General features: G+C 50.2%; 9 protein-coding genes across 9 annotated transcripts; 5 read left to right on the top strand and 4 right to left on the bottom strand.

Annotated features, from left to right (window-relative positions):
• Positions 1-1,902: 1,902 nt before the first annotated feature.
• Positions 1,903-2,299, top strand: A1O9_09172 (uncharacterized protein; the record flags this gene model as incomplete). Its single annotated transcript, XM_013401866.1, has 2 exons — positions 1,903-1,947; positions 2,018-2,299. 2 exons carry the CDS (start codon positions 1,903-1,905, stop codon positions 2,297-2,299), a joined length of 327 nt encoding a protein of 108 aa, XP_013257320.1.
• A 1,910-nt stretch (positions 2,300-4,209) lies between these two features.
• A1O9_09171 (uncharacterized protein) lies at positions 4,210-6,237 on the top strand (the record flags this gene model as incomplete). Its single annotated transcript, XM_013401865.1, has 5 exons — positions 4,210-4,461; positions 4,518-4,818; positions 4,872-4,978; positions 5,033-5,445; positions 5,496-6,237. 5 exons carry the CDS (start codon positions 4,210-4,212, stop codon positions 6,235-6,237), a joined length of 1,815 nt encoding a protein of 604 aa, XP_013257319.1.
• Positions 6,238-7,190: 953 nt separating this feature from the next.
• On the bottom strand, positions 7,191-8,027 carry A1O9_09170 (uncharacterized protein; the record flags this gene model as incomplete). The annotated part of the gene is made up of 1 exon (XM_013401864.1): positions 7,191-8,027. One exon carries the CDS (start codon positions 8,025-8,027, stop codon positions 7,191-7,193), a length of 837 nt encoding a protein of 278 aa, XP_013257318.1.
• A 283-nt stretch (positions 8,028-8,310) lies between these two features.
• A1O9_09169 (uncharacterized protein) lies at positions 8,311-9,043 on the top strand (the record flags this gene model as incomplete). The annotated part of the gene is made up of 2 exons (XM_013401863.1): positions 8,311-8,538; positions 8,600-9,043. The coding sequence occupies 2 exons, from the start codon at positions 8,311-8,313 to the stop codon at positions 9,041-9,043; spliced, it is 672 nt and encodes a 223-aa protein (XP_013257317.1).
• Positions 9,044-9,499: 456 nt separating this feature from the next.
• Positions 9,500-12,175, top strand: A1O9_09168 (uncharacterized protein; the record flags this gene model as incomplete). Its single annotated transcript, XM_013401862.1, has 1 exon — positions 9,500-12,175. The coding sequence occupies one exon, from the start codon at positions 9,500-9,502 to the stop codon at positions 12,173-12,175; it is 2,676 nt and encodes an 891-aa protein (XP_013257316.1).
• A 171-nt stretch (positions 12,176-12,346) lies between these two features.
• Positions 12,347-14,097, bottom strand: A1O9_09167 (uncharacterized protein; the record flags this gene model as incomplete). The annotated part of the gene is made up of 4 exons (XM_013401861.1): positions 12,347-12,962; positions 13,018-13,599; positions 13,653-13,867; positions 13,939-14,097. 4 exons carry the CDS (start codon positions 14,095-14,097, stop codon positions 12,347-12,349), a joined length of 1,572 nt encoding a protein of 523 aa, XP_013257315.1.
• A 773-nt stretch (positions 14,098-14,870) lies between these two features.
• Positions 14,871-16,765, top strand: A1O9_09166 (uncharacterized protein; the record flags this gene model as incomplete). Its single annotated transcript, XM_013401860.1, has 2 exons — positions 14,871-14,917; positions 14,968-16,765. The coding sequence occupies 2 exons, from the start codon at positions 14,871-14,873 to the stop codon at positions 16,763-16,765; spliced, it is 1,845 nt and encodes a 614-aa protein (XP_013257314.1).
• A 335-nt stretch (positions 16,766-17,100) lies between these two features.
• A1O9_09165 (uncharacterized protein) lies at positions 17,101-18,378 on the bottom strand (the record flags this gene model as incomplete). The annotated part of the gene is made up of 1 exon (XM_013401859.1): positions 17,101-18,378. One exon carries the CDS (start codon positions 18,376-18,378, stop codon positions 17,101-17,103), a length of 1,278 nt encoding a protein of 425 aa, XP_013257313.1.
• Positions 18,379-19,178: 800 nt separating this feature from the next.
• Positions 19,179-21,090, bottom strand: A1O9_09164 (uncharacterized protein; the record flags this gene model as incomplete). The annotated part of the gene is made up of 6 exons (XM_013401858.1): positions 19,179-19,309; positions 19,364-19,641; positions 19,698-19,779; positions 19,856-20,575; positions 20,646-20,905; positions 20,972-21,090. The coding sequence occupies 6 exons, from the start codon at positions 21,088-21,090 to the stop codon at positions 19,179-19,181; spliced, it is 1,590 nt and encodes a 529-aa protein (XP_013257312.1).
• Positions 21,091-21,395: the final 305 nt, after the last annotated feature.

Raw genomic sequence — 21,395 nt, 5'->3', positions numbered from 1 at the left:
TCTTCTTCAAGATGCCCGATGCTCAGCAAAACATTGGCGAAATCTACATTCAACTTGTCATTGAGGAGAAACCGCTTCCACTGGATGTAGTTGCGGATGAAGATGCCCTCTTGATCCTTCTGGCTCTATGTTCTGATGCAATGGCAACACAACGGGCATATCAAGAAAGCAACAATCTAAGCTTCGATCTTAAAGATGGTGAAGCTGCAAGAAATTCAAAATGGTCCATTCAGCGTATGCCCAGCCACCTGCTTCCGCTCTCTCCTCTGGGCGAGTACGAGAGAGTCATCTCGAAATTACGGCGGGCCTTGCACCGATGGAGTGAAAGATTTCACGACTCCGTGTCTCGAAGCATCCGAGCATTGTTCCACTTTGTAAGTGCATGCTCTCTTTGGTCACCAACGCTTTCGCTTCCGCATATCTCTGGGTATCCACCCACCACTATTGGGTTTTCACCCATACACAACGCAAAACTGTCAAAAATCGGTGTCCCTCCAGACGAAGCAACCCGACATGCATGGCTGGTTCTGGACAACATCGACACCCGGGACTTAGACAGCAGATATTCATGTCCAATCTGGCTTCCGATAGTCACTCACATGGCCTCACTTGTAGTTTGGAAAAGTCTACAATCCACACTACCACGTGAAGGAAAGATAGTCTCCTTAAGGGTACTGACTATGTTCAAAGTTGAATTGGAGCAGATGTTTTGGCCATGTGCAGGTAAGATGGCTGAACACTTGGACAGCCTAATGCAGCGTCGAGATACGTATTCAAGGCCTGCTGTCTAGCATGGTTTTAGCATTTGACGATGCGATGAAGACCGCCATGTCTTAGATGACACTCGGTTTTGGGCCTAGTCTACCACTCGAAGTATACCATTCAAACCTGAGGTATATTCCCAGGGTCCTCCACAGATGCGCCATCGTCTGTCTTCTCGGTCTTTGCTGAGATGGGCACACAAGAGCATTCGGGCCCATTTGTCGTCTGGTGTAACATTCCTCCAGGCATGCACGGTGGTTCGTTGCGCTGCCAAATTTTCAACTTTCAGCAAGCAGCTTCCACCCTGAGTCAAGGATGAGTTCGATCTCGCTCTCGACCACGATTCCCAGATTAATGGACAGTGTGCGATGCGTCGGCGATTCAAATCCAGGAGGGCAGTCACAACATGACCCACGACTCCCACAGGGATGGTCAGACGGCGGCCATTCGTGATATAATTGATATATTCACTGATGTCCCTTGCTCCAGAGACCGCAGGTGGTAGATTCGAAAGTGTGTGCATCAGTGAAAAATGTAGCGGGATCCCGCACGATTGACTACCGGGGCAACGGAATCAATGGCATCCGAAAAACTAGCTGTGCCATTTGGTTCAGTAGTTGTGATGAATCGGGTAGGTGGTCGTAAGTCTTTTGGGACATCTGTACGTTAATTTGTTCTCGTCATGTCATTTACAGCTCCTCAATGGGTAATCGTCGAGGGCTAGGGGACGTCTGATCCTATCCTAGCACTGCAAAACAGAAAGTTACCCGTCATATATAAGTATATTCGATCTTTACCGTCGTGGCTTCGCCAACTTGGTAGCTCAAATGTTTTGTGCATCTTATGATCGAAGATGCCCCGTGGGTCGCGGTTCTGAAAGCATCACACAGATTTCAACCCCCACTAAAATGGCCTGGGGTACCGGCTCGTGCAATCCTCCATACTCTGGCACAGTGCGGCTTATGCTGTCTGCCTTTGCGCAGTCCGGCCTGCGCACTCTACTATTCTCCATGCGGGGCCGTCGCTTAGTGCAAGACAGTAAAATCAGGCTGCCTAGATGAAAGACTGATTTTGAAGACTTAGCCTTATTTCTGTTCGTGAAGGGAAGTCAACACATTGGTGAGACTAGAATAACAAATTATGGCAAGCTCGGACAACAAAGTCGCCATTGTCACAGGCGGAGTGGTAAGATCTAATCCACCACTTCCCTAACGTGGCCATTTTAGGCTTTTCAACTGATCGCATGTGAATCCAGTCTGGCATTGGGGCACAATTGACACGAACTCTGATAGAGAGTGGCTGGGTTGTGGTAGGCCTGGATATTCCCGCCCAGGAGCCACTTGCCCAGAAGCTCAGTGATGAATTTGAAGACTCTTTTGAGTTCATGTCTTGCGATGTGACAAGTTACGCGGATCTCTCACTATGCTTCTCGAAGACTTTCGCGTCCAGGGGACGGATTGACGCCTTTTGTTCAAATGCTGGACTTGTGGACAAGAGTTCACTTTATGTCTTTGAAAGTCGTGGAAAAACGGAGTAAGCTCAGGCGAGTGTGTTATCAGTTTTAACATATCTAACTTCAAGATGAAGAATCCCTCCTGAGCCAGACACGTCATGCACCGATGTATGCTTCAAGGCACTTCTCTATGGAACGCAACTCTCCATACACTTCATGCGGCAAAATGCCAGACCAGGAGGCTTTATCGTTGGGACTTCTAGTAACTGCGGCCTCTATACGCTTCCTTCATTCCCAGAATACTCTGGTGCAAAAGCAGCGGTAGGTTCGCCGAACACAATGTGCTTCAAAGGCAGTGACTAAGATTCCAGATGATTGCCTTTGCCCGAGCATCTGCGCCTATCCTGAAACTGGTATACCCTCCTTGTCCCCTATCATATCATCAGCTGCATGATTTGACATTGGTTATAGCACGAGAACATAACCATCAACATCGTCTGTCCTGGGACAGTTCCAACACGTCACATATCCCAGGAAATGCGAGGATTTATTGGAGAGAATTAGTAAGTAATCAATGAACGTCTTCCTACTATTATTGATGCATCTTCAGCCTTACCCCTGCAGCAACCATTGTTTCTGCGTATACGAGATATTTAAATGACCCTGCAATAACGGGAGAAGTGGTCGAGGGATCGAGGGATAAGCTACTGTTGGTGGAACCGCTTTCTTGGATCGATGGCGATGCCTCAAAGAGGGTGGCAACAGTCTATGATCCTTCTTTCAAAGCTATCCACGGTCGAAACTCTGGACTTAAAGATATACTCGGACCTCCTTCCTAAAAGCAGTTTGATAACAGCTTCTCGAAGTAGTCAGCAAGCGTTCAATGGCTTGCCCAGTATAATATCCATAGCGAGGTAGACGGCAGGTCGTGCTGTGCAAAAGCTCTTGCACAAGAAAAGGGTAACTGAGTTCAGCCTTAAACATAATGCTATCCGCTCGTTCGATATCGATGCTCGACGCACCCTTCTCAACGATCAAAGTAGACACGAGCTGAGCATTTCCCGGTCAGGGCTTGAGTGGTACGTATTCTTGAGTTTGTCACATATTACGCTAAACAGCTGGTCGAGACTCGGATCGAGTGAAACTGTATTCGCTTTCAGTGTTACGTGAATCATCCAGGCGATGATGTCTCTCCGTGCCCAATGTACTTACTTGGATGTGAAGAATTTAATCCCCACATTTGACTTATGGCCTCGTCTTCGATTTGTCTTAAGTGGTTAGACGGGCAAGCAACGAAGGGTTCTAGGGTAGATTTTAGTCTAGCCCTGTGGACAGACTCGAGTTGCATAGACCAAGCGATGCCACGTTCTTGCCTCGGCCAATGATTCGGTATGGATACTAATTCTCGATTTTATCTGCGAGGGCGATAGATCCAGATGAACTCCAAAGAACCCCAACAGCATCCGAACAAATTGTGCATCAACCAGGTCAATCGCAGTTGGAAAGATTTTCTAACTATCAGCGGCTTGTTCTCTTCAAGACGGTACCAAAGTATAATATGGATGAAAAACAATGCCACAAAATTACCGGTACTGTAACACTCATTACGTTCCGTCCCTACTTTTCTCCATCTCTATGGCATTCCGAATTGGCAGGCAGGGTTAACCATGAGAACGTACTTGGTTTTCTTTCGGCTGCTAGGTTCCTGCATACCTCGTGAGGTTTTTCCAAGGCATGAGTGGAACTGTCGATAACTGTCAGCGAAGCATTGTAAGTGGAAATTTAGACCATCGGTAACCCATTCCCTGTTTTGCAAGCTAAAAATCCGGTACCAAAACTGGGGTTAGCCGTTTGAACTTTGGGGAGCAGTGATTCTATCGCAATTTACAGGGCGAAGATCCAGCGATATATGAACGAATACATTTACAAAGTGCTCCCCTTCAGCTAGACAATCTGTATCCGTTGTGAGATCGAAGGAGATGACCACTTCCAAGATGTCGACGACTCAGGTCGACTCAAGCTCGATGGCTCCTTCTCAACCTTCCGTTGATGTAACCGATACCATCAGGATTCTGGAGGAGCCTGTCCATGAAGAACAGAAACATACCAACACGGCGGACGAAAATCTCGTCTACGATGATGACGAACACGAACCGGACCTTCATGCACGAACTTGGATCGCGTTGGCTGGCTTTTGCCTCTACAGCTTCACTCAACTCTTTGCCCTTTTGGGGCCTCCTACTGTTGTACGTCACCCAGTTGGAGTCCTGCATGAGGACCACAAATTAACATTGTTTCGTAGCTTGGTCTGATCGCTGTTGACCTAGACGGTTTTAATGAAATAGCATGGGTGCCGAATGCCATGGTGCTTGTCCAAGCAGCGCTGGTCAATCTCCTTGCCACTGCCTCCGATTTGTTTCAGGCTCGCAAACGGCTCCTTATCTTCTGCCTGACGCTGGCATTCATCGGCGCGGCTATAGCACCAGGCTCCAAATCAGTTGGAAGACTCATCGCAGCACAAACTCTGATAGGATTTGGAAATGCTATCCAGGTATTGGCCTTTACTGTCCCTAGCGAGATTCTCCCTAAAAGGTGGAGGCCTAGTGAGTATTACAGATGAACCAGTTGAGGTTAAATTCTGACTGTCACGCTCCAGTGGCACAAGCACTCATCCTGTGTGCGGGAGCCTTCGCAATGGTTGCATCACCGGTGATTATAAGCGCATTTGTCAAGAGAAATGTACCGGACTGGCGGAACTTCTATGTCAGACTTGAAAAGTCCCTATTTTGTTGAAATCACATCGCTAACAAAGCACAGTGGATTGAAACGGGCCTCTGGGGATCAACTGTTCTTTTCATTTTGATCGGCTATCGACCACCGAAGAGACACACTCGCCTAGATCATTTATCATTCTGGCAAAAGCTCTTCAAGCTCGACCTGATAGGATCATTCATCCTCGCAGCAGGCTTGGTTCTTCTACTAACAGGGTTGAGCATGGGAGGACCTGCACATCCTTGGCGTTCGGCCGAGACACTATCAACTCTCCTGATCGGATCCGTGGCTCTGATTGTCTTCTTCATCTATGAATGGAAGGGCACAAAGACCGGCATCCTCCATCATGAGCTTTTCAACCACAGTAAAGCCAACGTTCGTACCTTTGTGATCTGTCTGATGTTGGTATTCGTGGAATCACCAATGTTGTATACAATGATACTAGAATATCCTCTCCTGTACTGAAATTCCTTGTCTTTGACATTTGCTGAGACTGACATGTTTCCAGAACTCAAGCCGTTTTCGAGCCAGACCTAGTTCTTGCATCCGCCCGCGTTGTGATCTACTACGCTTTCATCGGTGTTGGCAATGTATTCTGGGGGGCGCTTGTGGTCAAATTAAAGTCAATCCGTGAAGCTCTAATGTCTGGCTTCGTAATCCATCTCATCGGCACCATTGGCTTTTGCTTCATTCAACCAAACCAAAATGCCAATGCGATCGCATTCTCTGCCGTCATGGGTTTTGGTATGGGCGCGATTCTAGGACAAGTTACAGCTGGTGTGCAGCTAGTTTCACCCCATGCGCATTTGGCAAAGGCAACGGCACTAGCACTATCGGTGAGGGCTGCAATGACAACTGCCTGCGTTCCAATCTACACCTCCGTCGTTAATTCGGGACTCTCATCCAGACTTCCTGAATATGTCGCAAGGGCAGCCACATCTGCAGGCCTACCAGAAGGGTCACTCTCGGAATTTGTAGATGCTATTTCGACGGGCCAAGTCGCCTTGCTACCAGACATCCCGGGAGTGACCGAAAATATCATCAGTGCAGGAACGCACGCTGTCAAACAGGCCAACGTTGACAGCATTAGATATACGTACATCATCTCGGTGCCATTTTGCGTTATTGGGGGGGTACTGGCCTGGTGGATAGGTGATCTCAAGAAGGTTATGACTTGGCACGTCGATGCTCCTGTTGAGAAGCTCGCGGCGAAGGTCCATTGCGAGAAGCAGGAGAGTTATTCTGTTTAAGACTGGGGATGGGAGTTTGTGGTTACTGAGCTCAGGAAGTGTATAAGATGGCGGCCCTGGCCAAAATTGTCTTTCAGCACCAGGGGAAGGACGCTATAAGGTTATATAGTTGACGACAGCAAAAAGGAGGTATTGAGGGATGATACCTGATCTTGTCGTAGACAGCTTCCAGTATGGCTCTTTGAGCATGTAACGTGTTTGATGGATTCTACACTCTCGAGTACTGAAGATCAGTTAGGACAAACTAAATGATGGCACACGCCTTTATCCACAAGTCTGAGGCTTGCTGGAACATGCAAGCGGCCTGCTCATCAATATGGATTCTAATACAAGCGATGTCAGAGACACTATTTGCATACTATCTTGTGTCTGTGTGCCAAATGTCTAGAGTCGGGACTGATTGCGGATAGGTTTGCCACAGCTAATCTTCGCAGGTTGTCGTTGCTCATTCTACACTGATATCATTGGATAAGTCTAAATAATGTCTAGAATTACCGGATCAAGCGAAGTGGCATTGCAAGGATTCGACTGACATGGTTCGATTAGCTAGCAAGCCATTATTGAACGTCAATCACTCGTTCTGTCGCTTGCCTTGTCTTCGGAGTTGACGAGGTTGAACTACAGTCGACGGGAGGATTTTGGACAGCGTGGAGAGTGGCACTCGCTGTCATATGGACGAGCCGCAATGGCGGTAGGATGACGTTTCATGTATTTATTGTTTCATGTCTGTGAGAGAAAGAGAGAGTCGAGTGCTATGAAGCCATAGAAATAGTCGTAATAGTCGCTGTCGATGCAGAAGCCATCCACTATGTCATGTGACACTCGCCAGTGATCTTGACTGCTTAACTCATCAGATTGAGTTCTTGCAGGAAAAACCATTAACAATGATGTTGCTCTTGTTTTCCTTGGAAGCTGTATACCTCAGTGGTTTTTCTGATGTTGAATTGATATTATCAGTAGTAACCACCCAATGCTCCTCCATCAGCAGCCCAGGCCTGTCCAGTGACATAACTCGCACCAGTGCCACTGAGGAAGACGCAGAGGTCGGCGATCTCTTCGGGTTGCCCCAGACGTCGCATAGGCACCCGAGATGCCACATTCTTCTCGAACCATTCTCGCTCCTCTGAGTTCGGCATTGTCATGGGAGTATCTATCAACCCAGGCAGCACGGCGTTCACTCTGATCTTATGACTGACACAATCCATTGCATCCGCGCGAGTTACCGCCAAGACGCCTCCCTTAGAACCACTGTATGGTGCACAGAAAGCTTGTGCATAGAGCGCCAGCGTTGATGAGATGTTGACAATGCTTCCACGTTGAGCACGTGTAGCTGGGATGTTGGCTTCTGGGTAGGCTTCTGTATTCAAGGTCTGGCCTTGCATGATCTTGATCACTTCACGAGTGCAAAGCCATAGACCGCGATAGTTGACGGCGGTCTGGCGGTCGAAGATCTCTACCGAGCAGGATATGCTTTCGATGATCGGTGAGCCAATACCTGCACATTGCACACTGTAATCGATGCGGCTGAAATGCGTTCTGATGGATGAATAGGCATGAGTGACCGCCTCAGGAGATGTCACATCAACTTCAATGACAATTAGATCGGGGCTTCGCTGTGAGGATGAAATGATCTGCGAGACTAGAGCTTTGGTGTCTTCAAGGCCTGCTACATTGCAGTCTAGGAGGGCGAGTTTCGAGCAGCCTCCATTTGCAAAAGCAAGGCATGTCGCACGGCCGATTCCAGAAGCTGCGCCGGTAACAGCGGCAACACCAGGGTAACTTCGGCTCATAGTTGAAGCAGTCGATTCCAAGCTGTGAGAGAAAGGCTGCTCTCGATAGTACTCGGAGTTGCTACTACTCCCAATAGTAATACCTGGCTGCTTTATGGGAAGGTGAGTTCCTGTAAGTGGTGCGAATAGGACGGTTGGATAGGCTTCGCCATTGGACAGGGCAAGCTAGAGAGGGCCGCGTGGAGAGCCGAGAGAGCCCACAAGAAACCCCAACTTCTCGGTACTCCATGTGTCCCATCCGGGGAAACCTTGGACTGGCTGCCTTGGGCTCGCCTGGTTCCAAATGGAACTTGGCCCTTATTTGTCACCGCCTGCCCATTCCTCCCGTATCCGACATTGGGGTATTATCCCATTAAAGCTCCAGGGTAGTCATCCTGTTTCTGTGTTAGACGAACGTGAAAAGCGTAGCTCACTCAGTAACAGTCCCATAAGAAACACATACCAGAACATCGACTTGGGACATTCTCAGTCGCAACAAAAGTTCCTCCAGGCGGAACTTCAAACATTGTTAGTGAGAGCCAGACCAAAGGAAACGCCGTCAAGTTTACGCTGATCGTTTTGCTCGACACCAGATGATTGCAGATAAACTCGACGTAACCAACCACCCGCTCAACAAGGGCCAGCAACAACCTTTGATCAAAGTGGTGACCTTCCTCAAACGAAAGAAGGGCATGACTCGTGAAGAATTTCGAGATTTTTACGAGAATAACCACGCCAAACTCTTTGTAAAGTATCTCTCTAATCCCGGCATTGTACGATATGCGCGTCGCTATGTAACGGCCATCCCAGACGCAATCACAGGCGAGACTAAAGACACTGGGTTTGACTCGTTGACAGAGGTCTGGCTCAATGATCCAGATCTCTATAGGGCATGGACTTCCGGCGAGATGATGGGTGATGAGTTTCGAGAATTTGTTGCAGCAGAGGAAGAGCATCTGTTCGATCGCGATCAGATACATGTCTGCGTCGTAGAGGAGGTCGACTCAGTCTTGCCACAACATTCTTCTTCATCTTGAAATAGTTAGAGGTCATTATTATGAATAGGACTGTCTTAGGAGAACGAGATCATTCATGTGCTATATTGATGGAATATCTAGGCTAGGCTACCTTTAGTAGATCAGTTCTGAATGTCTAAGATCTCTGTGCTTTTCTACTCCAGACTCTATTCTAGTCTTTATGAATATTTAATCTCTAGGAGTTCCATCACCAATATAGTAGCGCTTTTCTAGTTCAAGATGGGGGGGTATTCTAGCCAGAGCTATAGAGTCTAGTATCTATCTTTGCTAGCGCAGTACGCATTAGTAGAGCTAGTACGCGCTAGTTGGATCTTGGCGATAATAGCTTGTCACGAGCCACGACTCACATCCAGCCATCGCTTACTGCCTTGTTCGCTTGATCAGTCCATGACCGTTGACACAGTTTCCGTCCTTGCAAGTGGAGGGAGCATGGTGCCTCAGTACGCATTAGATACTATGCAGTATGCCGATCAGCGCCAAGGGAGCGACTTATCGAATCGTTTCCAGATCGAAATTGCTTGCGTCAACTGCGCGGCCACGAAGACCAGGTGCGACCGACGGTATCCTTGCGGACGATGCCGCGTAAAGCACTTGAGCTGTATCACGCGGCAGCCGCGACGGAAGAAAATTTCCACAGCACAAATTTCCCACCCCGCTCAGTCCTCGGTCGATGATTATGCCCAACAGGCTCAAGTCGAGGGAGACTTCACAGATGACGGGTTGGTTAGGGACCAGGACTTTTGCGACTCACATCAGGATCTGAACGCCAATGAGCACGTAAACGTGATATTTACTGACCATCCTGGCCTGAGCCCCTTGGGAGGTCTCCATGGCCGCCAAAGAATATTTACCGTTGATAAGCAACCTGAGCAACCCAGCCATCATGTAACCGATTCTGCACACCGTGCGCTGCGTCAAGGCATCGAGGTTAACCCACTCCAACCTCCGGCGTCTCATTTTGAAGAATCTCACCCGAATATGTCCAATCCTAGGCAGTCATCCAGTTTGCTGGAACCCATTGCAGGAGCCGAGCCTGGCACAGAATCTAGACCTGTTCAGCAATCGCGACAGAAGTGCGATGGTCCTCCACGTACCGAAATCTCCCCCGCATATCCAGGCCGGGGTGATCTTGAGCGCATCTATGAAGAAGACAAGATTGCCTTGGTCCCGGATTGGGATCATTGGGCCATATGCCGATGTCTTCCCCCACCTACAGCAGCCCCTGAGGATAGGAAGAAGTCATCGATCATGACGCTCGAGCAGAACTTCGCACTCCCAGGGCCTTGGACCAGCCTTGCGGGTAACCGGAGAGGCGAGCAGTTTGCACCTGCTGAACGGTTTGTGAATGTAGAGTTGTCCGAAGCTACTCGAGAATGGCTCTTGATGATTGCACAAGGCTTCATGCGTGTTGCCATGGATGTCCATGGCTTGACCATCGCTCCTCCATCCCCAGCGCCGCCTGAGATGGATGAGTTCAATGCTCTTGGAGGTTTCATGCGACTACCACCGTCCGAAGCTCTTCATAGATACCTCGAGACTGTGTTGACGATTTACGAACCGTTCTATCCCCTCGTTCCAGCACGAATCCTGGAACCCAATCAATTGGCTGGGTCTCAAAATGGCCGGGGGTCCAATCTCTTACTCTTCCTTATGTTCGCCTTGGGATCGATGCTGGATCCTGCTATTAAAGCGCGACGATTTTCTACGGCTCTGACTGAAATATGCAGGCATTCAATCCACGATGTGCTCGAAAAGGATTCCGGTGCACCTGGAAGCGGTCTTCTATTCTATTGCTCATTGATTTTCATCATCAAAAGCTCTTTCAGTGGTGACAAAGCGCACATGAATATTGCTGTTGCTCATAGGCATATGTACTTGACGCTAATGAGGTCGGCCGGGCATTTCAAGAAACCTTATCGTCAATTACAGGCACTCGTTCTTGAGAACGAAGGCCTCCAAAAGTTTTGGCAGTCTTGGCTTGAGAAAGAGAGCGCTTCGAGACTTGCATATGGTTGGGTTATGCTAGAAACGGAGATTAGTCTGTTCTACGATGGTCGACCGATTTTAAATACCTCGGAACTCGAAGTCCCGCTACCATCTAGCGAGAGCTTATGGCTCGCATCGAATCCCGAGGAATGGCGTCAAAACTTGTGCAGAGAAAGCTCATTCGATGACTGGCAAGTCTGTTTGGATGCACTGCCCGATCACTCGCTCCGTAGCCTATTCCAGATTTTGATGGATAATGAGCTAGACCAGTTGGGCTTCCAGCCGACAATCTTACACATGAGGCTGTTGCTATATCCACTTCACGTTCTGGTGGCGGAACTCGGCCAGCTTTTGGACAGTGGCCTAGTGTCCATGCAGTCTCGATGGTTCTCCAGTCCCACCATGCAAAGTTCATCGGTCCTCCGCTACGATGAGATCCGCCTTCTCTTGCAAGCATGGCGTGATTTATTGGATCGATCGAGTGGACAGGGCGCTCGATATCGTGCGATGAGAAGTGCCGCATTGACACTTTTTCATCTTATAAGCCTCAACCTGTTCACCGCGTTCAGCAAATTGGAACGTGTCGCTCGGGAGGGCTATCATGTCTTCGAGTCTCAATCAAGCGCAGACTTGGCTTCGAACTGCATTCGCGCACCCGAGCACGCCATCGTGCATTGCGGTCAAATCTTTCGGTTATCCAGAGAGATGGATCAGGGAATATGCCCCATCTGGACTGCCGCAGCCATATATCGCGCTACTCTGATACTATGGTCGATAAGCATTCTCAATGCAAATTCCGCATTCGGACACAAGATGAGCGGACTCCAACCAAACCCCGGAAGAGAACTTGTGATTGATGAGGTGACCCTTCAAGACGATGAGGTTCAACGATATCTTCGACGGGGCGATGCGGCGCCCATGCTCACAACTGAAAACGGACTTCGGGTTTCGCTAGAAAATCCTGTGGAACTGTTGCATTTGGGTATCAATACAGTGACTCGACATTGCTTGGCAACATCATTCTCCGCTGGAGTTAGGTACAAGCTAGAAGAGATGGCTAAGCTCTGGGAACGGAAACACCAGTCTCTTCTCAGTCAGGGATCATCTATAGGGGCACGATTGACAACGGTTGGAGACATTCGCTAAAGGATATTATTACTAGACTTTCTTTGAGCTATCAGGTACGAATTTTCCTGTCCAGGTCCTCCTGTGCCCCGAATCTCCTTATCGTTGCGAATGCCATTGGACTGGGCGATTGAACCAATGGAAGGAACGCTGACTGCACCTGCAATCTCCTCGACCTATTCCATACCTGATTTACCTGATGTCCCCGGATTTAATCCGCAATCGATGTCCGAATTTGTGGACAGCAGCAACAGCAAGTACACTTACGCCAACCAAAGCCGCCTGGATGCCGAAGCTTTTGTCATATCCGATCGCGGTGCCCCATGGTTGTTGATAATAGCCGACGCTGAAGCCTCCAGCAACACGAATGAACGAGATCCATCCAGCAATTTCGGCGGATGCTGTGGGATAGGAGTCCACGGCGTATGCGAATGTGGTTACCGAAAGAATGACAAGGCCACATGTGTGCATCCCCCAACTCGCGATAAGTACTCCCACGTTGAGGTGGTGTTGCAATCCTTGACCGAGAAGGACCAGCCCCACGATCATAAGGGTGGCGGCAATATATGCCATCCACAAGCGGACTTCCGGCTCAAAAATACCCTTGTGACGGCGGATGTATCTTTTGGCCAAAGAATCGTTGGCGAAGTGGCCGAATAACTCCCCGATTAGAATGCCGACAACGGGTGTGAAGTACAGAAATCCGAGTTGTTTGAAATCATAGCCGTATCCTCCAAACTGGATCGGCGTGGCAAAGAGGATGGCAGTGCTCACGTTGATGCCAATTGCCCAACCAAAACAGATAAAACTTCGCCAGTCAGCAAACAATTCGTAAACTGCGATATCAAGGGTCAGGTACGTACTAATTAAAGAAGATGATCAACAAGACGGGCTTCAAGATTGTTCGTGCAAAGGTGACGATGGAATGACGCAAAGTGTAAAAGTACTGGTGGTGTCGGATCTGCCATATGCCCACAACTCGGGACAGACGATCAAAGACGCCGGCTCCACGTGGTGGCTGCAGCTCATCTGCAATTTCTCGATTATACCAACTCTCATCCAAAAACAAGACGCAGCATACGAGGAACGCAGCCTGCATGGCGAGACCAAGCCACAAAACAGGCCGCCATTCACCAAGGCCTGCAAGCATGAAGTTACCGAACAGAGGACCCAAGTATGGTGAAGCTATAAAGAGAGCTGTCCATATGCCGATCTTTCGAGCCCGCTCGTGGAAGAAGAAAATATCACGAATGAATCCGATGGCAATGCTGGGCGGTGCATTGGAGAACAGGCCCTGGACAACACGAGTGGGATAGTACTCGCTCCAACCGGGGCACAGAGCAACACCAAGGTTGAGGAAGACGGAAATGAAAGCCGTCCAAAAGATAGTTGGTGCGCGTCCCCACCAAGTTGAGAGAGGCACATAGAACAAAGCCCCGACACCCCTAAAATGCCATTAGCCGTCTGATATGCACATGTTGGGGCGGGCGTCGCTCACAAGAGCAGGATATTAAGCGTGTTTGCATGATTGACTGTGTTTGGATTCATTTGCCAATCGATGCCTTGGGCAACAATCAAGGATGTGCAGCTTCCAGACACAGCGTCGGCGACAAAGGCGCCGTAGGCGAGTGTGAAGAGGATGGCATGCTTCTTGAGAGACGACCAACGCAATGGATCTTCAGGATTTCCTGATGGCTGAGGTAGCAGCACGGTCTGAGGACCACTAGTTAGCCCAGCGTCATCAAAGACGACAACAGCATGAAGAAGAAGGAGAGGTCTCATACATGACCGTCTTTCGCCAAAATGAGCTGATGCTCATTCTTGAGCCCAGCGTCGAGTAGAATTCCGCCATCTACCTTCACACTCCGTGGCAACGCGGAGGATACATGCAAACCCTCCTCCACGTGCAGGGCTTCTAAGCCTGGTTTCGGTGCGTGTGCCATATTGGAGAGGAAGATAAGATGGAGGGGGTCCCCGGCAGTTGATCTAACGCGCCAGTATTTATCCTCAGGCAGAGCCGCAGAGGACACCGGGTCATCCACCTACCCCGTGGGTACCCCAGGCAGAGCTGAGACTTAGATAATGTCCCACCGAATTGCACCATGCATGGGAAAGCTCATGTGCACTCAGTGGAACAATAGTTCTATCTAGATCGATTCCGCTGGCAGGAGTCCGGTCGGACGAGCAGGAGTGGGGATGGGTTCGAAATCGGCCTTCGGACATGGTCTCGGACACCCCCATTCCATGCCCGGAAATTCCAGAGCTAGCTCGATGCGTCAAACCTAATACGGCCAATATCGTGTCTTCAACAGATTTAGGAAGATCGCGTTAGTAGTTCCGGTCTTGGGACCTAGATATCGTCGGGGGATGAACCGCGGTCGAAATATCGCATGACCTCCAAAGCATGCTGGGCCGCCTGGGTATCCATGGCGAGTGCGACAGAATGAACGTGGCACTGTAGCATCTTGCCACTCTTTAGCCCTTCGCAGACAGTGTCCGAATGCTCCATATTGAACTGGATGTGGGCCAAATTGTTACCACTGTTCTGAAGAGGTCCAATCTGATTTCTGCGACCTGTTGTCATCCCAAACGGCCATCCTCTAATACTACCGCCTCTCAAGCTCGCACCAAATTAGTATTCACAACCAGAACGTTGCCAGATTTCCATCAACTAGAGCTACACCTCGGTTGAAGGTGCTGTCACATAGCGAACACGATGTCTATCGACAAAGAAGACCACTCTACGCATCAGTCTCATGCCATGTGAGTGCCCTCGTCTCAGTCGTGAAATTCGATGCTGATCTGTATTCTAGCGACCAAGCCAGCCAGGGCGAGACTCGCAACGGACATACATCACCTTTGCCAGACATCGAGACAGATGTCTTCATCGTTGGGGCTGGCGTGACTGGTTTGACCCTCGCGGCGCTGCTAGCTGCCGCTGGCGTACGAGCTTACACCATTGCGAAGCACAGTGGAACGGCGCCTTCGCCACGCGCTCACGTAACCAACCAGCGAACCATGGAAGTCTTCCGTGACATGGGCATTGAAGAAGCTGTGCGTCAAGTCTCAACACCATTGCCACTTCTCGGAAATGGAGTCATCTGTACCAGTCTTACAGGGCTGGAGCTAGGCCGGTATAGTTGTTACGGTGCTGGCTCCCATCAGCTTTCCGACTTTGCACAGGCTAGCCCCTCGGAGATGGTGAACTCTCCGCAACACGTTCTTGAGCAGGTTCTCCTAGCGCACGCTCGGGAAAAAGGCGCTGTAATTCATTTCTCCCATGAACTCATTGATATTGAGCAAAGCGATTCAGGCGTGGTGGGTACGGTTCGGGAACGGCACACCAGAACTCAGTACACTGTTCGCTCAAAGTATACGGTAGGGGCCGATGGTGGGAGGTCGCTCGTTGCCGAGAAATTTGGGTTCGGTTTCGAAGGGCAGCCTGGCTTGATGAACATGCTGACATCGTGGCTCGAGGCCGATGTCACGGAATATACTGCGTACCGACCGTCGTGTATTTACATGATGGCTCAGCCAGGCAACGCATTCTGGGTTGGATCAGGAACTCTAGTCGCGGTCAAGCCATATACCGAGTGGCTTCTGAATCGGCAGTACAACTCTGAAACGGAGCCAGATACCTCAGACGATGCCGTCATTGCGTACGCGCGTAAAACCCTGGGGATTCCCAACCTGAAGGTCAAGGTCAAGGACACTAGTCGATGGCAAGTCAACAATGTGTACGCAACTGAGAATTGCCGCGGACCTATCTTTTTGGCCGGCGATGCTGCCCATCGCCATCCTCCCGCGAGTGGACTTGGAAGCAACACATGTGTCCAGGATGCATACAACTTAGCATGGAAGTTAGCCCTTGTTGTGTCAAGCAAGGCTGGAAACAGTCTGCTGGAGAGCTATAACCAAGAACGGCAACCGATCGCTAAGCAGATCGTGGGCCATGCGATCCAGACACTGTACAATTTCGCGCGAGTGCCTGAAGCCCTAGGGTTCCAGCAAGGCCAGTCGATAGAAGAAGGCTACAAGTCGCTTGACGATTTATTCTCCGATGTCCCCGGCGCGGAGCAACGACGCGTTTTATTGAGGGAGGCGATCGATTTGCAGAATCGACGATCTAATGCTTTGGGCCTACACCTAGGTCAACGATACACCGACTCCAACGCCGTGGTCGATGCCGGAACTCCGTTTCCGGCATACCGACGTGACCCCGTGCTGCATTATGAGCCCACCACACATCCTGGAGCGTATCTGCCCCATGCCTGGATCGAGGTTAAGACGTGCCGCATGTCGACGATAGACATCTTGGATCAGGGACATTTTGGCCTTATCGTTGGTATCGGTGGCGACCCGTTCATCGCCGCGGCAGAAGCTGTCAGCAAAGAGCTAAATGTCAAGCTCCCTGTATACAAGATTGGGTATCGCTGCCCTTATGACGACGTACTCGGCGAGTGGCACGCTGCTCGCGGCGAGCTAGGCGATCAAGGTGCGCTACTGGTTCGACCGGACCGTCACATTGCGTGGCGCACGGTCAATCGTCCGGACGATCCGCGTGAAGCCTTGCGTGGGGCACTTCGTTATGTTCTTGGATTGGACTCGTGATGGCAACAGCAGCGTGAGTAAGAATGCAATCGATGTCAGGTCTACGGCAAGGATGGTGGCTTTTTGGCATATAAACAGGCAATCTCTATGGAATGACAAATACATATCTGGACATCTGCCCATATGTCCTCATCAATGCCCAATAAACTGATAGGCTTCGCCATTCTACATCACGGTGGTCTCGTATTCATTTCTCTGGGTCTCTACGTGTATGGCAAACCACTCCAGCGATGGCCGAAATGCAGCCGGTCTCCACATCTCCAGCTTCTTCTCCTTCCATCACGAGCTAGTCTATCAACGAGAGGAGGAGGACTAGCTACTAGCTAGTTATCTGGCTATGACTGATTTTGCCGATATTGTGACAGTAAAGCCTTTCCGTAATCGTTCCCCTGGGGTGTGCGCACCAAGGTATGGATATGAAACGGCAGGGGTAGGGCGTTGTTCAGGAAGACGCCAGAATGGTGATCGAACTCGACCATGACCACAGGCGAGTGTATCTTGTAATAGAAGCCATCATCGCGAGTAAGAGCCCCAATCCAGCAAAAATAGGTTTCGGCCCAGTAGGCCTCAATCTCTTTCATCCTAGCTGCGTGGGCTCTATCAGGCAGGTAGTTAACGCTAAGTGAAATCAGGTGGCGAACTAGATGCTGCAGCGATACCGATAGGGCATTGACCTTAACGCCTTCGTAAGGGATGATTCGATTGTCATGAAAAGCGCCGCCCAGGTGGCGCTGGTCGGCCGGATGATAACGCCATTCCGGATATTCCGGCCCTTGGAGCTCACTGTATACTCGGACTTGATCAATCGTGACCTCATGGCTGTTCTCTTGCGCGATCGAATTGATCAGAGCAAGTGCCGTTTGTTCCTGATCGGTGAAGAGCTCGGTCCCAGCATATGGTCCGTCATCAATGACGTTAGGCTCGGCACCCATAAAGACGGGCGTCACTACCATTTGGCTCTTGAGGACGAAACAATTCATGTCGAAATGATGGCCGAAAAGCTGCCATCCCCAAGGCTCAGTCTCGGACGGCGTTCCAAAGATGGTGATGTTGTACGAACGCTCGTTGAGGACCTTTTCGCCGTTGACGACTTGGCCGAGGTAGTGGTTGACTTTCATGCAGCCGTACGCCTTTTGGTAGCCGGCTTCCGACAAGCTGGCGTGCATCAAGTTGTGTACCGCCTCGACGAATGCGTCTGACGACTCTTCTAAGCGGACGCCGTGACGCGAGATGTAGATCTCCGGATTCATCCACGCGCGCCATTCAGGAGCATCAACGTCCAGAATTTGTAGATTCCGTCGCTGCTCCGGATTCGCCACTGAGATCAGTTTCAACGCTGCCTGTACCATTTGCGTGGTAGGCGCGCCATGGTCATCGCTGGTCCTTGCCAGGTGGTGTACATTGGGCATCAAATGTCCATCGTTCGTGATCCCCTTGTATGGCTCTTGGTGTAAACGTTGCCACGTCTTTCGCCAGTTGGCCACGAATGGCTCGGCGCACCGATGTTCTGCCCATTGATACGTATCCGATTGTGCAAGCTCAAGTCTCCGTGCACAGTCCGCAGGAGGGATGAAGTCGCGCCAGTTGGTTGATTTCAGTTTGATCTTCTCCATCACTTTTCTCGCCGTGCGTCGTCAAGCTTATCCGACTGATAGAGATGCAAGATACTGGCTTCCGAGATTGAAGCGGTATGCTCCTGGCCCTGCACGTAGACTGTGTGGACTCAATTGGTCCTGCCAAGTGATCCTCCAGATTGGCTTGAGGTCAACTCAGAACTGTGGCCTTCTGGCTCACCATGGGACGCAGCGTAAGATAACTAATAAGGGGGTATGACGAGACAAATGACCATACATTCCGTTGTATGCACAGATCCAGAATAAGACACTGGGAAATAATCGGCCAGTCTCTCGTTGAGCTAGAGATTGACCCACACCGGCTGGCCTTCAGAGTGCGATAAACTGGGTAGCGTGGGGCAAGCTGAGGATGTCGTGCTTCGGAACCCGTCGCAATGCCCCATGCCTGTGAATCCGACAAGGCCGTTTCGGACTCAGTCTGGTGAAGACTGTGGAGTGTACTTGAATGAATTTGCACCCAATGCTCTGCCAGACTCCCGCACGGGCTCGGACTTACAGACGCAACTAAAAGAGCTCAAGCTAAAGTTGCCTACCAACATTAGGTGTTATCAATGTATTCTGGTTCACCGCAAAAGTATTAGTGGACCTTTCGAGGACGACGGAATTAGAAAACTGTCCGACAACTGCAGCCTAATGGGAAGATGAGGGTCATGTAGGAGGACTAGCAGCAAAAATGCATGCATTCACGGACATTCCTCACATTTCTACATCTAAAACAGTGAAGCCTCGTCTCATTCCGATTAAGGCGACCACAGCAGGCGATATCCCCGGTTAGTTTCTCAGATCATAGGCTGGTTCAATGCCTCGGCTGCCTTCCGGGCTTCGTCTTCCAGGACCTTCCACCGTTCAGGCGAGCGACATTTGAGCTCAAATGGGAACTCATGAGGCTCTGTGTTCATGCCTCGAACATCTGCACACACATGATTAGCAAGGGTCCATATCCTGGACGTAATGCTATGCTCACAGTCGTATTCCGGGGGAGTGATTTCCTTGCCTGTGGCCTTGTCTACGCTCTTGCTGATGGTACATGCCCAGCCAACTCGTGCAACAATGATATTCAGGCTCCTTTCGGCAATGTGCGCTCCTGGGCAGAGCCGACGTCCGAACCCAAATACAGAGTAGTTGTTCATGTTGGGGTACTGGGTGAGCGGCTCTCGATATGTCGGGAATTTTGGGTCGAGCCATCTGTTGGGGTTGAACTTGTACGGCTCAGGGTATAGTTCTGGATCGTGATGTATTGCCCTGCATAGGTGTCAGAATGCACGTCACAGAAGCCCACACAGAGGATTGGTTTTTACCAGAGATTTGGGTGAATCATGCTCCCTTTTGGAATAAAGCAGCCGCCGTAGACGTCGTCAGCCGTAGTTTTGTGGGGAATACCTGAGCTTGGTCAGCGGTGAACAACTTCGCCACCAATAACGATGGCACACGCCCAGGGCCATATCATATCACCTACCTCCAGCGGTGACAGGTCTCATTCTGGCCACTTCCTTGACTACAGCTCTGACGGTTGGCAGCTGCGGTAGATCATCGAAGACTGGAAGTCGGTTCGGACCAACGACTCGGTCAAGCTCCTCTTGCATGAGACCAAGCCATTCTGGGTTGCGCACCATCAGTAAGACCCAGCTCATGGCTAGAGACGCTGTGGTCGAAGCAGCCGCCGAATATAAGCCTCCAAGAACGTATGTGCCCTGAAGGTCCGAGAGGCCGAACTTCTGCTTGTTCTCCAGCCACATGCGGGTGAAGCTTGGTCCAGCCTTGCCGTTTTCAACCTCTCTCTCTACGTCCTTGACCAAGCCACTAAAAAGAGATACTTCGCGTTTCCGATGCGCCGCAGCTTCCTGTTTGAATGGAGCCAGGCACGTAGGCAGCCAGAGCAAGATTGGCAGGAGGTCAACCAGATACTGACCAGGGGCGGACACTCGTTCGACATTGAGTTGATTTTCGTACACCAATCGGACAATATCTTCTTCTCCCGTGTCGATCCTTGCGCCGTAAGTGAGACGTAGGATCAAAGCTGAAGCATACCGCTGGAAAAGAGTCCGGTATCTCTTCGGCTCTTGCACAAGGTCACGGACGAGACGTGCCGACTCATGCATCTGCAGAGGCTGGTAGGATGTAGCTGCTTTGACCTGGGTTACGTGGTGTTGAAGCTTACGAACACGACGCCACTCATCTGGAATATTTCATTGGCCAAAGGATCAAGGACGCAATGGAACGAGTCCAAGGTGGATTGGAAGACATACCGCCATAAGGCAAGAACAGGGCCTTCTTATTGTCGCTTAACAATTGTGAGCCCATAGGCAGCTGTTCGCGAGAACTATACACATCGCCCCTCTCTCGGAGAAGGTCATTGGCAATCTTTTCTGTTCCAACCACCACGTTCACCTTGCCGAAGGCTCTGTACTGGTATATGGGTCCGAATTCTCGACCCCATTCGGTGAATTTGAACCAGAAGTACCCTCTTTCGCCTTTCTTCAATTCATTGGCACTGCCGACGATCGGTCTCCCTTGATATATGTTGTCAGGGCAAAAGAGTACAATGTATTGGTAGACCACTTTTGAGGCAAACTCACCTTTAGGGCCAGGCAGCGGCTTTGCACCTCTGGGGATTGAATGAGTCGACAGCCGATAGATCTGTACTGCGATGAAGAGAAGGACGACGGCTGCAAGGGGCAAAATAGAAAACATCTTTGATCGAAGTATCAAATTGAAGTCGAGTGAAGATCAATCTAACCGTATAGGAAAGGAGTCTTGCGATGGGTAGGGCGCAGACTACCCAGTGCCTTAAATCATGGGTCGCCCTAACATGTCTGTTGTCGGCTGATGCGATCCATTGAGCCCAACACAAAAGTTGTATCGTAAGACCCCAGATTGGGAATTGCATCGGGGGGCGACTCCGGACGAAGTCCGAAAGTACCTCGGTGGTCCTACGTTATTTTACACCAGAGCCTCCAAAACTTAGTCAGAACAATGTCCGATATTCGAGTTCCGAA

This window comes from Exophiala aquamarina (assembly GCF_000709125.1).
Source record: "Exophiala aquamarina CBS 119918 chromosome Unknown aczIA-supercont1.9, whole genome shotgun sequence".
Classification (NCBI taxonomy): domain Eukaryota; kingdom Fungi; phylum Ascomycota; class Eurotiomycetes; order Chaetothyriales; family Herpotrichiellaceae; genus Exophiala; species Exophiala aquamarina.
This window is presented reverse-complemented; position numbering and strand designations above follow the sequence as displayed.